This window comes from Orcinus orca, chromosome 1, assembly GCF_937001465.1.
Source record: "Orcinus orca chromosome 1, mOrcOrc1.1, whole genome shotgun sequence".
NCBI lineage: Eukaryota > Metazoa > Chordata > Mammalia > Artiodactyla > Delphinidae > Orcinus > Orcinus orca.
This window is the reverse complement of record NC_064559.1, coordinates 109,217,069-109,231,623: the sequence shown is the minus strand read 5'-3', so window position 1 is coordinate 109,231,623 and position 14,555 is coordinate 109,217,069. Positions and strand designations below refer to the sequence as shown.

Sequence of the window (14,555 nt, the reverse complement as noted above, 5' to 3'; positions counted from 1 at the left end):
CTTTGTAACTAATCATGTCGTCAGTGAACAGAGATGTTTTATTTCTCTATATAGAGAACAGTTTTATTTGTATAGTTCTTTTATTTCTTTTTCTTGCCTTATCACATTGCCCAGAACCTTCACTAAATACAGAGTTAAATGGGAGTGGTGAGAGTGGCATTCTTGCCTGGTTCTTGATATTAGGGGAAGAGCATTTAGTTTTTCACCATTAAGCATAATGTTAGACATAAGGTTTTATTTTTTATTGTTTGTTTGTTTTTGTAGATGCCCTTTATCATCTTGAAGAAGTTCCCTGCTATTCCTATTTGCTGAGGTTTTTAAAATCATGAATGGATGTTGAATGTTGTCAAATGTTTTTATGGCATTTAATTAGATGATTATATGGTGTTTCTTCTTTATCTGTCGATAATGTGAATTATGCTGGTTGATTTTTGACCATGAAACTAACCTTGCATTTTTGGGAAGAAACCCCACTTGGTCATGGTGTATTATCCTTTTTAAATATTGCTGGGATTGATTTGATAATGTATTGTTGAGAATTTTTTTGTATCTGTGTTCATATGGGATATTGATCTACAGTTTTAATATCTTTTTGTGTATGTGTGTTTTGTATAAGAGTAATACTGACCTTGTAAAATGAGTTTGGAAGTGTTTCTTCTTTTTTTCCATTGGAGAAGTTTGTATATAATTGGTATTATTTCTTCCTTAAATGTTTGGTAGAATTTCCCAGTGAAGCCACATGGGGTTGGAGTTTTTTTTTTTTTTTTTTTCCCACTAAGTTTTAAAGTGTATGTATTCAATTTCTTTGGTAGATATAACACTGTTCAGGTTATTTATTCTTGAGTGGCTTTTGTAGTTTGTGTGGCTTTTGTTGTTTGTGTATTTCAGGGAATTTGTTTCCTCTAAATTGTGGACATAAAGTTGTTTATATTACTTTGTTGTTATCCTTTTTATATCTGTAGGGTCTTTAGTAATGTTCCCCATTTCATCTTCTCTTTTGTTGTCAGTCTGGCTACAAGTGTATTAATATTTTTATTTCAAAGAACTAGATTTTGTTTCATTGAGTTTTCTCTATTTTTGTGTATTCAGTTTTATTAATTTTTTGCTTTTATCTTTACTTACTTCTTGCTTTGGGGTTAAGTTGCACCTCTCTTCCCATTTCTTTTCCTGTTTTTTTCCAGTTCCTTATGGTTGGAGCTTGTTAGCTCATTAATATGACACCTTTTCTTATTTTATTTTATTGATTTATTTTTATCTTATTTTTTACTGAAGTATAGTTGACTTAACAATATTCTATTAGTTTCAGATGTATACATAGTAATACAATATTTTCATAGCATATACTCCATACAGTTATTTTAAGATATTGACTGTATTCCCTGTGCTGTACATTACATCTTTGTAACTTATTTTTTCCCAGTAGTTTGCAAGCATTAATATCATAGATTTGCTTCTCAGTCTTTCTTTAACTGCATCCTATGAATTTTGATATGTTATGTTTTTATTTTCATTTAATTCAAAATATTTTCTAATTTCTCTTCTTCCTTTTTGATTGCTGAGTTATTTAGAAGTATGCTGTTTAATTTCCAAATATTTGAGGATTTTCCAGATAGCATTCTGTTATTGGTTTCTAGTTTAATTGTTTAATTGGCAGTGAATAAAGAGCAAATTTATTGAATTTTTTGATATTTGTTTCATGGGCTAGAATATGGTCTATCAAAAAGAATGTATGCTTGAAAATATGTGTATTCTGCCGTGGTTGGGTTAAAATGTCAATTAGGTCAAGCTAGATAATAGTGTTGCTTGATCTTCTGTAGTTTTACTAATTTTCTGTCTACTTGTTCTGTCAAATACTAAGTTGAGGAGTCTTGAAGCCTCCAACTATAATTATGGATTTGTCTGTTTCTCCTTTCAGTCCTATCAGTTTTTACTTTATGTATTTTGGAGATCTCTTCTTAGGTGTGTACATATTTAGGATTGTTATGTCTTCTTGGTGAATTTGGTTTTTCATTGTTTTAAAATTTTTCTCTTTATCTCTGTTCATATTCTCTGTTCTTTAGTTTGTCTGATACTGTTATAGTCACTCTGACTTTCTTTCAGGTGGTATCGCATGGTACATCTTTTAATGTATGTGATCTACTTTTGAGCCTGTTGAAGGCTTTTTTCTTTTTTAATTGGGGTATAATTGCTTTACAGTGTTGTGTTAGTTTCTGCTGTACAGCAAAGTGAATCAGCTATATGTATACATATATCCCCTTTTTTGGATTTCCTTCCCATTAAGGTCACCACAGAACATTGAGTAGAGTTCCCTGTGCTATACAGCAGGTTCTCGTTAGTTATCTGTTTTATACATAGTAGTGTATATATGTCAATCCCAATCTCCCAGTGCATCCCACCCCATTCCCCCCTTGGTGTCCATACATTTGTTCTCAATGTCTGTGTCTCTAGTTTTGCCTTGCAAACAGGTTCATTTGTACCATTTTTCTAGATTCCATATATGCGTTAATATACAATATTTGTTTTTCTCTTTCTGACTTCACTCTGTATGACAGTCTCTCGGTCCATCCTCATCTCTACAAATGATGCAATTCCATTCTTTTTTATGGCTGAGTAATATTCCATTTAATATATGTACTACATCTTCTTTATCCATTCATCTGGCGATGGACATTTATTTAGGTTGCTTCCATGACCTGGCTGTTGTAAATAGTGCTGCAGTGAACATTGGGGTGCATGTGTCTTTTTGAATTATGGTTTTCTCAGGGTATATGCCCAGTAGTGGGATTGCTGGATCATTGTTGAAGGCATTTTGCATCTCTGTTTTACCTTGATTTTTAAAGTTATTATTTCTAATACTTCATTTGACCTTTACAGTTTTCATTTCTCTGCTAAAATTCCTCGTTGTCTTCATGTATGTTTTCCACCTTATCCACTAGGTCTTTTACAATAGTAATTATAGTCATTTAAAATTCTTTGATTATTTCAACTTCATTAAGTCTGATTTGTCACTTGCTTTGTCTCTAGAAAGTGGATTAATTTTTCTTGCTTTCTTAAGTATTTAATAATTTTTTATTTAATGCAAAATATCATGTATGGATGAGACAGTAAAGACAGAGTTTAATAATATTTATGCCTGGAATAACATGACTGTGCTATTAGTGTTAGGAGCTCAGTCAGTTTAGTCTGAGTTGAACCAGGTTTGGGTTTTTTATTGCTAAGGTTACCTACAAAGTACCACTGGCTTCAAATTCCTCTAACACTACCTTGTAATCAGAGTGGGCCTGTTTTGCAGGCAAGTTTTTCTTAATGCTCTTGCTCTACTGTCCACTTTAGGCATTCCCTGTATGCCTGTGCCTCAGAGAGGGTCTGCCTCTACACCCTGTTTCTCTCCCAGCCATGAACTCCTGTTACTTGCTACTCCATGCTTCCTAATATTTACCAGGTTAAACATTATATGATGTCTTTGAGATAGAGTATTTTTTTCTTACTTTCATGCCTGACTATGTAGAGGAAGTACTAAATTGTTTGTGTATAGTTGACTAATTTGCATACCAAAAAGCATATGATTCAAAATTACCTATGAACAGCTTATGAAAGAGAAGTGTCAGCCTCTGCCATTTCATTAGGCTCCTTATCTGAAGGTTGAAGCAAAATGTTGAAATTTTGGTTGCTGTTGTAATAGGAAAACACTAAAATGCTGAAAAAGTATACGTTACCAGTATTTCCATTTTTGCAGTTTTAACTCCTCAGACTTCAGGGAGAAACATTGTGAAGTGGAGGGAAGCACAAGTACTTTGGAGCTAGAGGTTTGAGGCTCTGTTCTGCCTCTGCCTCCGTTTCATAAAAATATTTGTCAAGCTATTTACCTTCTGTAATTTAAGTTTCCTCATTTATAAAAGAACGAGAGAGTTCACCTGAGAGTCGTTGGGGGGATTAAATTATGTGAAGGTGCCTGACAATATCACCTGACTCAATAGATACTACTTTACTTTTCTTTCCTCTTCCTTTGACTTTTTTCCTGTGTGGTAAGTATACTGTTTCTAACAGCTGGGAAATCCTTCTACTTATTTAAAAATAGATAAGTTAATTTCTTAGGATAGAGTCTACTAAAAGGTAGAGAGAACGTTTTACTTTTCTGACTTTCTCATACAATCAGATTTCACTGACCATTTTACTTTCGTACTTGATCATTTTACATTGAAAGCTCTGATCCATATCTATTCCAGGAAACCAAAAATAAATCCCTGAAATCTGCTAAAAATAAATAAAACACTGACTATAAGATTATTCTAATACTGGATAGCCAATAAATTCCTATGTCTCACATAAGACAGAAAATTAACTATAATTTATAACATGACAAGTCACCTTTCTTATATTTAGATAGAGTGTAACTAGAATAAACATTTTATATGCATTCAGTGTTCTGGTGTGGGGAACCAAATGAGGGTTATATGCCATCCTAACACAGTGTTCCTCTGTCCTGTGATTTATTAATATTATAAATGTGAATCTTTATAATATTTTTTCAGAACAAGGTTATTTATTTTAAATATTCACAAGTTTAAAAATATTGATTTATTATGTTTACTTGAGCCTCAGATATATGACATTTCTTTTACAGTATTTTCTCATTTTTTAACGGCTATCAAAGTGGCATCCCTTCCTGAGTAAGATAACAATGTAATTTATGTGGATAAATGCATCTGAAATCTGTCAGATAAAATAGAGAAATGGTTATGTAGAGTTTAATATGTTTCACAGAATATAAACACAAAATAAAAGAAACAAAAACAGCAAACTTTTTCTTTACTAAAACATAATTGTGTACTTCATTGCCAGTAGGTAAGATCGTTTCTGAATAAGTTCAGGGATATTTTCTTTTTTACTTTTGGCTGTGTTGGGTCTTCGTTGCTCCGCATGGGCTTTTTCTAGTTGTGGCGAACGGGAGCTACTCTTCGTTGCGGTGCGCGGCCATCTCATTGCAGTGGCTTCTCTTGTTGCGGAGCACGGGCTCTAGGCATGCGGGCTTCAGTAGTTGTGGCGTGTGGGCTCAGTAGTTGCGGTGCACGGGCTTAGTTGCTCCACGGCATGTGGGATCCTCCTGGACCAGGGATCGAACCCATGTCCCCTGCATTGGCAGGCAGATTCCTATCCAATGCGCCACCAGGCAAGTCCCGGGGGTATTTTCTAAGGCAAATAGAGTGTCCCTTTTTTGCCCTAAAGTTCTGAATAAAAAAAGAGAAATGTTACAGTGTTAATTTTTCCTGATTTAAATATTAGCCATTATTGTCCTTATTGAACTAATTTTCATTATATTTTTGCTTCAGAAGTTACTGCAGTTTCCATTGACCTCTGCATTTTCTGTAGATGTGTTAGTAATTGGATAAAACATTCCACTAAGCTTTGCTGACCTAGATACCATTTTAAATGTACTCTCCAACATTTCATCTTAAATATGTGAGTTCATCTACATATTTGTATACATTCATACATGTTTAAAGTCACAGTACTAATACAAATTCACAGTTGATTATGATTACTGGTTTGATCAGAAGTTAGAGTTTACCACATGATCATCCCAGTAGATGCAGAAAAAGCATTTGATAAAATTCAACATCCATTCATGATAAAAACTCTCACCAAAATGAGTATAGAGGGAACATATCTCAACATAATAAAAGCCATTTATGACAAAGCCACAGTCAACATAATTCTCAATGGCAAAAAGCTGAAAGCCTTCCTGCTAAATGCTGGAACAAGACAAGGATGCCCACTCTCACCACTTCTATTCAACATAGTATTGGAAGTCCTAGCCACAGCAGTCAGACAAGAAAAAGAAACAAAAGGTATCCAAATTGGAAGGAAAGAGGTAAAATTGTCATTATATGCAGGTGACATGATACTCTATAGAGAACCCTAAAGTATCCACACAAAAACTATTATAACTAATAAATGAATTCAGCAAGGTAACAGGATACAAGATTAATATACAGAAATCTGTTGCATTTCTTTACACTAACAGTGAAATATCAGAAAGAGAAGGTAAAAAAATCCTGTTTAAAATCATGTCAGAAGACAGTTTAGGGCTACCACAGGTGCTAGAAATTTAGGGGTAAAATCCAGGACGGGAGAGAGCCACAGGAGAAGCCCCAGATTCGCATGCATGAAACTGTGTATTTAGACCACTTTGTTTTATTTCCCTATGTTTATCAAGCTATACCATAATTTTCTGCCTGAAATAGACTCTCACCCTTCCACATTCTCTGCCTGGTAAAGAACTTAAAACTTCAAAGTTTGTTTATTTTAAGCAACTCTATTGAATGAAGTTAATTTATATACAATAAAATGTACCCACTTTAAATGTATAGTATCTAATTAAATACATTTAAATTTTAACAAATGTTTGATATGCTGTTGGAGAGAATACAAACAATACAAACTTTTTGGAAAATTATTTCGCTTGTGTCAAGTAAGCATTTAAAATTTAAAATTCTCTGACCCACTAACGCACTTCTAGGAATGTATTATCTAAAAGTAACAATGTGGATACATAAGGTATACTCAGAAGGATTTTTTTCATTGCATTAGTGTTTGTAGTATCTAATGTTTGAAAACATGTAGTAGGCCAGTGTTTGCAAAGACCTGAATATTCATCTGGGGGCATGGTTAAATAAATTGATACATCTACTACTATAGAATATTGTACAACTATGAACATAAGTTTGATATATTTCAACCAGTAAACATAGGCTTGATATATTTAGTGATGAAAGCAAGTTATAGACCAATAGCTTGTGTGTGTGTGTGTGTGTGTGTGTGTGTGTGTGTGTGTGTGTGTGTTTCCATTCATCCAGTCAGTTAGCCATTGCAGTATTTGGGGCAAATAATAATAGCAGCTTGGACGAAGATGGGTTGTAGAGATGAGAGAGATAAATGATATCAAGGAAGATAAATTCAAAAGGATTGGGTGATATTTTGCAGGGGGAAATGAGGCAGAAGGAGGAGTTGGTCCCGCCTCCAGTTTTCTGGGTTTTGGTACTAGACCGATGGTGGGGCAGTTACTAGATATTGAAAACTTTAAGAATACTGGATTGGGAGGGGAATCTCATCAGTTTGTTTCAGGTGTTTTGAATTTGAGGGGATTTTGCTATATTTAAGTAGAAATAAGTAGTAGACAGATGTAATGGATCTGGTACTCACTGGAGAGGTGTTGACTGGTGATATAAATTTGGGAGTCAGTTGCTTTGCTGATAATTGAAAACAGGCACACATGAACTTGCTCAGGGAGACAATTTAGAAAAGGAAGAGAAGACCTAGAATCAACCCTCAAGAAAAACCACATTAAAGGTCAAGTATGAGGAGGATGAATCAATGAAGGAGACAGGGAGATTGTAGTATTATTAAATACAAGGGAAGTATTTTAAGGAGGAACTGGTCAATAATGTCTGAAAATGCTCTTTGCTCAAATGTGTGACTAATCCTTAGCAAGATCCCTTTAAGTAAAATGATGGGAGCAGAAACTAGGTTGAAATAGGTGGAGTAGTGAGTGGTAGGAGAGGAAACGGATACAGTAAATTAGGCAGTTTTGTAAAAATTGGAAAGGTACTTATGATACTATGTTAGTAGCAGGAAATGAAAAAAAAAGCACAGTATAAAATATGTCTATGTCTGTATCTGTATTTATATCTAATAGAGTGAAATAGAAAAGCAAGTACATGAACTTGAGCCTCACTGCCTGGGTTTAAATTCAGACTTACCACTGTATGACCTTGGGCAAGTTAACTTCTCTGTTTTATACCTCAGTTTCAACCCTGTAAAATGGGAGTAACAATAATACCTCATTGGGTTGTTGTGGGGATTAAATGGATTAATATATATGCTTGCCATTATCATCATCATCATCATCAACCCAACATTTTTGTAGAATATTGTAAAGAGGCCTTAAAACTTTTATATGTTAACATTGAATATCTCAGGGAGATGGGGTTGGTATGGAGGAGAGAGAAGATAATTTACTTGTTTACTTTAAATCTCTGTACACTTTGTTTTGCGGTACGCGGGCCTCTCACTGTCGCGGCCTCTCCCTTTGCGGAGCACAGGCTCCGGACGCGCAGGCCTAGCAGCCATGGCTCACGGGCCCAGCCGCTCTGCGGCATGTGGGATCTTCCCGGACTGGGGCACGAACCCGTGTTCCCTGCATTGGCAGGCAGACTCTCAACCACTGCGCCACCAGGGAAGCCCCACTTTGGCTTCTTAAATCAATTCATTCAACACTTGTTGAGCATGTTGAATATACTAGGCACTCTTTTAGGTACTAAGAATACAAGAAAAAAAATTCCTGTTCAACCGTGGCTTACCTTCTGCTGTGAGGGTAAAAGGTAATAAACAAAGTATATATGGGAGAGAGAGTATGTGTATACACACACTTACATACACATATATACACTGTTAGGGATAAGTGCTCAGGAGAAAAATAAAGCATGGAAGGGGATAAGGGGTTTTTAATTTCAAATAGGATGATCAGGGAGTGCATGTGAAGATAACATTTGTGTAAAGAGCTGCAGGTGATACGAGAGAGCCTTGAGGATTTCGTTTATAAGAGCATTTAGTTGAAAGGAACAGCAAATGAAAGTTAAAGTTAGTGAAGAAAAAGCATAACTGGCATTCTCAGAGAATAAAAAAAGAGGTTAGTGGGGCTGAAGAAGGTTACTGGAGCGCGGAGAAAGGGAGTGAGGCCACAGAAGTAATAGATTTATTTGGAAAAAACATATTCTGTAGCCTTTTAAAGAGCTGTGGCTTTTACTCTGAATGAGGTGGGAAGTCATTTGAGTGTTACGAACTCTTGACTTCTATTTTACATTCTAACTCTACTAGGTTGAAAGCAGATTATTACTTAAGTAAATACTCCAATTAGAAAAGAACAACTAAAAGTGTACATGGATTCTAATATCACTTCCCTCCTCAAGAATCTACAGTGCTTCTGTGTTATCTGTTGTGTTACCCTAAGTTTCATTGCTTATGTTTTAAAGCTCTTCATAGTCTTGTCACATTTTACCTGTTTAATCCCATTTCCTCCAATTCTTCCAGACCTAGGTAATTCTTCTAGTCCTAATTTTTCTAAACCTAGGACCAGTTTTAGCATAGTTCCGTTACTTACAATTTGTTCTGGTAAAAATAACTGGGAGATTTTACATCATGGACAATGAATACATAAAAGTTTTTTTTCTATAAATAAATGTCTTGGAAATCTTCATTTAAGTGTTGTTGAAGCTCTTAAACATGTAAATAATTGATTCACTTTCATCATCTCATTAGTCAAGAGTCCCAGTTGCAGAAAACAATCTGTTTTATCTAGTGATTTATTAGAAGGTACTGGCCAGCTAACAGAATCTTTGGGAGGGCCATGAAATCAGATATTTTTGTTATATAGCTTGGAAACATGCAGGCAGGAGAAATGCTCAAGCATACCATGTGGCTTTCATGGTATGATCCAGCTCCATTCCCTCTGTTGCCCACATGTTATCTTTGAAGCTAGGCACCAGTCACTGGAACTTCTGTCAGAGCCACCACAGAAGAATCAGACATTGTCACCACTGTGCTTGAAAGATCACTGCTTCAGATCATTTACTTCTTCCTTCCAAATATTGCATCTTTATGTATACTCAGCAATGCCTAGGCCTTGTCTCGAGCTTCAGCTGGAGTGGAGTCTGGAAAATGTTACGTATAGTTATCCATCCTCTGCAATGTATGAAGGTATGCTTGAAAGATCTGAGTGAGTGTTGAGTATCTACCACATTCATAATAAAAAAAATGAAAATAAAAACGACAGTGGAGTATCCTTTTTCAATTATCAGATTAGCAGCAATCAAAAGTTTGACAACTTTTATGTTAACAAAAATACAGGGAAACAGCTGGTCATAAATTCCGGTAGAAATATAAATTTGTGAAATGTGTAGAGAACAAATTGGCATTAACTATTAAAATTACAAATAAATGTACCCATAGATTCAGTAATTCCACTCTTGGAATTTATCATACAGAGTCACATAGTTTGGAAACATACGTCTAGCAATAGGAGACTGAGTAAATAAATTACAGTATGATCTATACAGGGGAAATTCTGCAGCCACTAAAGAGAAGGATGTGGAATGATTTGGAAAGATCTCCAAGGTACAATAAATGAAAGAAGCAAGTTGAGCCTAGAGTATATGATATTCTGTGTTTGAAAGACAGAGACAAAGACATGTGTGTATAAACTGTAATAGAATTTCTATTTCTGAGAAATGGAAAATGAGGATTTGATGTGACATGCTAGGAGCCATGTATACCATAGAACTGATTTAGCACAAAATATTTACTAGACATTTGAGAAATCGATAGCTATTTGCATTGTATCAATAGAAGGAACTGTGTGGTCAAGGAATAGGACTGGAAAAGGGACTTATGTTTTACTTTGATACTTTTTGGATTTTATATTATTTGCCTGCATTGCATACTAACTAATTTGTTTTAAATTAGCTACTGCTGTTGTCTGCCAAACTATGTTTCTGCAAATAAGGAGTGTAAGGCTGTGGTATATTTATCATTAAAGATTTTGTATATTCCTGAATAAATTAAGAATTCTATATAAGGAATTTTTTCTCAATGACATAAGGGTGGTGTATTTTGGCGTCGTGTTGTATAATTGGTTACTATATATGTTAACTGACATAAGAAGCTGAAAATTAGAAAATGTGTCACTAATTACTTCTGGAAGTGAAATGAGAATGCTTTCTATTTAGAAAAAGCTTATGTTTATAAGTTAATTTGCTATTTTGAATATTAGTTTTATATGTAAAAGATGTGATAATATGTGATTAACAAATATATAGCATTAATATTAGTTCTTAGATAAGAACTTAGTCCCTTTGTCCTCATGGTAAAGCATGAGGTAAAGAAGCAATACTCTTTACTGTATAATGTAATTTCTCTTTACTAACATATAAATGTTAATACAGAGAGAACTGAATTTTCCATTTGCTTTTCTGAGTTAATGGAATGAATCTGAGGAAATTATTAAAACTTTTACCTTTTTACATTTTTTTTTACATTGTTACATTTTTCACTGGTATTTTTGTGTTAAAGTAAGTATTCAAGGAAATGGTAAATTGTAGATATATGAGAATATCTAATTAAAAGTTCTGCTGAGCTTTTCCTTATTTAAGGAACCTTGAAAAATATCTTAACATCATATTGCTTTTCTACTTGCACATACTCCTCTCTAATTTATACCCCCAATAATGTTGGTATGCTTTGTTAATATAATGTCACCTTAGAACTTTGATCTAGTCCTGGCTTTCAACTACTTACTTATTTGAAAAATCTAATAATATTTTAACAAAAATACTTGACTGCAATGAAAAGATGGAACCTTAAATGTCCAATGAATTTGAAATTAATTTGAGAGAGGACAGATTTGGGGCATATAGAAGAACACGCCACTTTTCCTAGTAGGATATTATGACCTAATCTCAGTTTTGAGTCTCTGTTAAGTCAGTAGTCTTCAAAATGAGGTACACAAATCTGTTGGTATATGCTAAGAATATTAGAAATCTTATTATATACGTCTTGGTAATAGTACATGGTTTTGAAAGTTTGAGAGCCATTGATATTTAGGCAATTTATTGGTTTTTTTTGTTTGTTTGTTTTGCGGTACGTGGGCCTTTCACTGTTGTGGCCTCTCCCGTTGCGGAGCACAGGCTCCGGACACGCAGGCTCAGCGGCCATGGCTTACAGGCCCAGCCGCTCCGCGGCATGTGGGATCTTACCGGACCGGGGCACGAACCCGTGTCCCCTGCATCGGCAGGCGGACTCCCAACCACTGCACCACCAGGGAAGCCCAATTTATTGTTTTTTGTACCAAAAAAAGCAGCAGCTGGGACCAAGGGGTGAAGCATTTATAACTCATAAAATAAACTTGGAATGTGAACATAAACATTTTCTTTTCTTTTAATAAATGTGGCTGAACCTTAATGGAGAATGTTGAGGTATTAACAAGCTTATGGTAATTCAAGGGCATTTATCCAAATTGGGTTGCATCTCTTTCTTTTGTTTTAATATTTGTACTAAGCTTGTATACCATGGATGAAGATTTCATAGCCTAGTGTTTTCTCTCAGATTTTTTTCCCAGTTGAAAATAAAGATAATATCAACACCAAAACCATGTCCTTCCCTTTCAATTAATTGCAGTTTCTGGCCATTTCACGTTGGGTAGCTTTTTCCTCAGTATCCATCCACTTTACAACCATTTTCTCTGATTGCTGTATGCTCTGTGGTACCAAAAGAGATGCCATTTTTTTCCCTCGTACTTTCATGTATCCAGTACATTGTGGTGTGCATCCTATAAGAGACCAGGAAATATTATTGACAACAGTAATTTCATAAGTTATGAATGTTCATGTTTTTATCTCAGATATTCAAGATTAAAGCAGTCCAATTGGCTGAGAAACTCCTTCCTGCCTTTAACACACCTACGGGGATTCCTTGGGCAATGGTGAATCTGAAAAGGTAAATTCTATTTTTATGTGGTTATTCCTGTTCTAAATAAATTAGATTAACTGATTTTTTGACCCTTTAAAAAGGTATTAGAAATTTCTAATGATCAGCCCCCACCATACTTTTTAAGACTTAAACTGTTTTTCTCTTCATATGTACAGAAGCAAACTGTTTTTCTCTTCATATGTACAGAAGCATATTTCTTTAAAACATTGTCTGATTTTTAAAATATGTTCTTTACTTTGAAACAGTTCGCTTGCCGTAACCGTATTCCAGTTTCTACTGCTTGTTTCTCTAAGTCTAGATTTCTGTCTCTTACAAAATAGTTGGTTCTTTATGATTTGCTTATTCATTTCCATTTAGTGCTGTAATGGATTCAAAGTGCTTTCCCTCTTTTGTTTTATGTACACGGCATGTTGATCTTCTTCTAAGTCAAAATGGAACACAGTATACCTATTGCTGAATGTCTTACTGATGATAAAGGAAGACATAATTCCTGACGTTGACTATAGGGTCCTTTTTATGGTATTTACACTGTTGAAGTTCAAAGTGAGGCATGATTCTGTGACAGCTTTATTTGGGAAAACTAATCTGTTTTAGTCATTTCTAATGGAGAACTTTATAAAGTTTTAATTTTCACTGAGAAATCAGTATTTAATACTGAACATGACATCTAGCTTTACTATTCTTTGATGTCATGCAATATATATAATGTAAACTCCCTGTTTGTGAGGAAGAAGCTAGCTAGAGTTCCAGACCAACCTCCACAAAAGGATGTGGTCACATACCTGTTCTCTGTCCTTAGTTTCATGATAGATTTTCTGATGTTTCCTTCAGTAGCATTGTCAGAGTCATATCATATAACTTTCTTAGATAATAAGAATTTTAACTTAATTAGCTTACAATTTAAGTCTGAGATGAAGAAAGACTGCAGGGTGTTACTATTATTATTATTTGTCTATATAGAAAATAACCGAAAAATCCAGCATTGCGGAACTTCAAACTTAGATTGAGATGAAAATAGAAGGGTTTTCAAGGACCATGTCTTGAACATAAGTTTAATTTTCATGTTGTTTCTTTGTATATATTCATACACATACGTATTTTACTTGGGTTTACCGACCACAGATGTAATTATTTACCTATTTTTTAAAGGTTTTTGTTTTTGATTGAGTTCTACATGTGTCTCATAAACAGACTTTCTTCCAATTTTGCTGTCTGAAAGCCAACTCATGTTAATAATCTAACATTATTTATCTCCTACAATATGATATGCAGCATATAGAAGCACAAACATAGATACCGGTGGAGCTTTTAAAATTTTTTATGGTTTGTTTGGATACTTGCTTTTCTACTTCTTATTTTTCTCACGCAACAAAATCTCACGGAAATACTCTTCCAGGTCATGCCACAGAACTTTAAATCAATCTTTGTGATGACTACATAGTGGAATATAGGATGTATTATAACACACAGGTTATACCATAATTTGTTTAATCATTCCATATCAGTGATATTTGTTTATTTCCATTATTTTGCTACCGTAAACATTGTTACAATGGCATCCTGTTATATGTGTCCTTGTGTAGTGGGGAATTTTCTCTGAAAATGATTCTTAGGAATGTGATTGCTGTATCAAAGGGCATATGTCTCTTTTATCTTTGTGGGATAGATTCCCAAGTGTGGAATTGCTGGATCAAAGCATATATGTATTTTTAAATTTAGTAGTTACTCCCCAGATGTTTTCCAAAAGGCTGTAGGTCATCATATTTCCATCAACAGTGTGTGAGAGTACCAAAATGTCTACAAGTATATGTTCTGTTTCATTTTCAAGAGACTGATGGCTATAAAGTGTTACTATTGTTATTTTCATTTGTATTTTCTGCTTAGTGAATTTGAGCATAAATTTGTTGGACATCTAGATTTGTTTTTTGTGAATTGTCTGTTCCTAGTGTTGATTGGATTGTTTGTCTTTTTCTAGTTAGTTTATAAAAGAGCCTTGTAGATTATAGAATTAT

The 14,555-nt window shown here is 34.4% G+C and overlaps 1 protein-coding gene across 2 annotated transcripts in view; it reads left to right on the top strand.

The window, feature by feature from the left end:
* Positions 1-14,555, top strand: part of MAN1A2 (mannosidase alpha class 1A member 2) — a 172,203-nt gene that overhangs the window by 86,944 nt on the left and 70,704 nt on the right. For both annotated transcript variants that reach the window (XM_033436561.2, XM_004263248.4), the window contains exon 6: positions 12,455-12,549. In XM_033436561.2, coding sequence (XP_033292452.1) covers positions 12,455-12,549 — 95 coding nt within the window. The remainder of the gene's footprint in view (positions 1-12,454; positions 12,550-14,555) is intronic.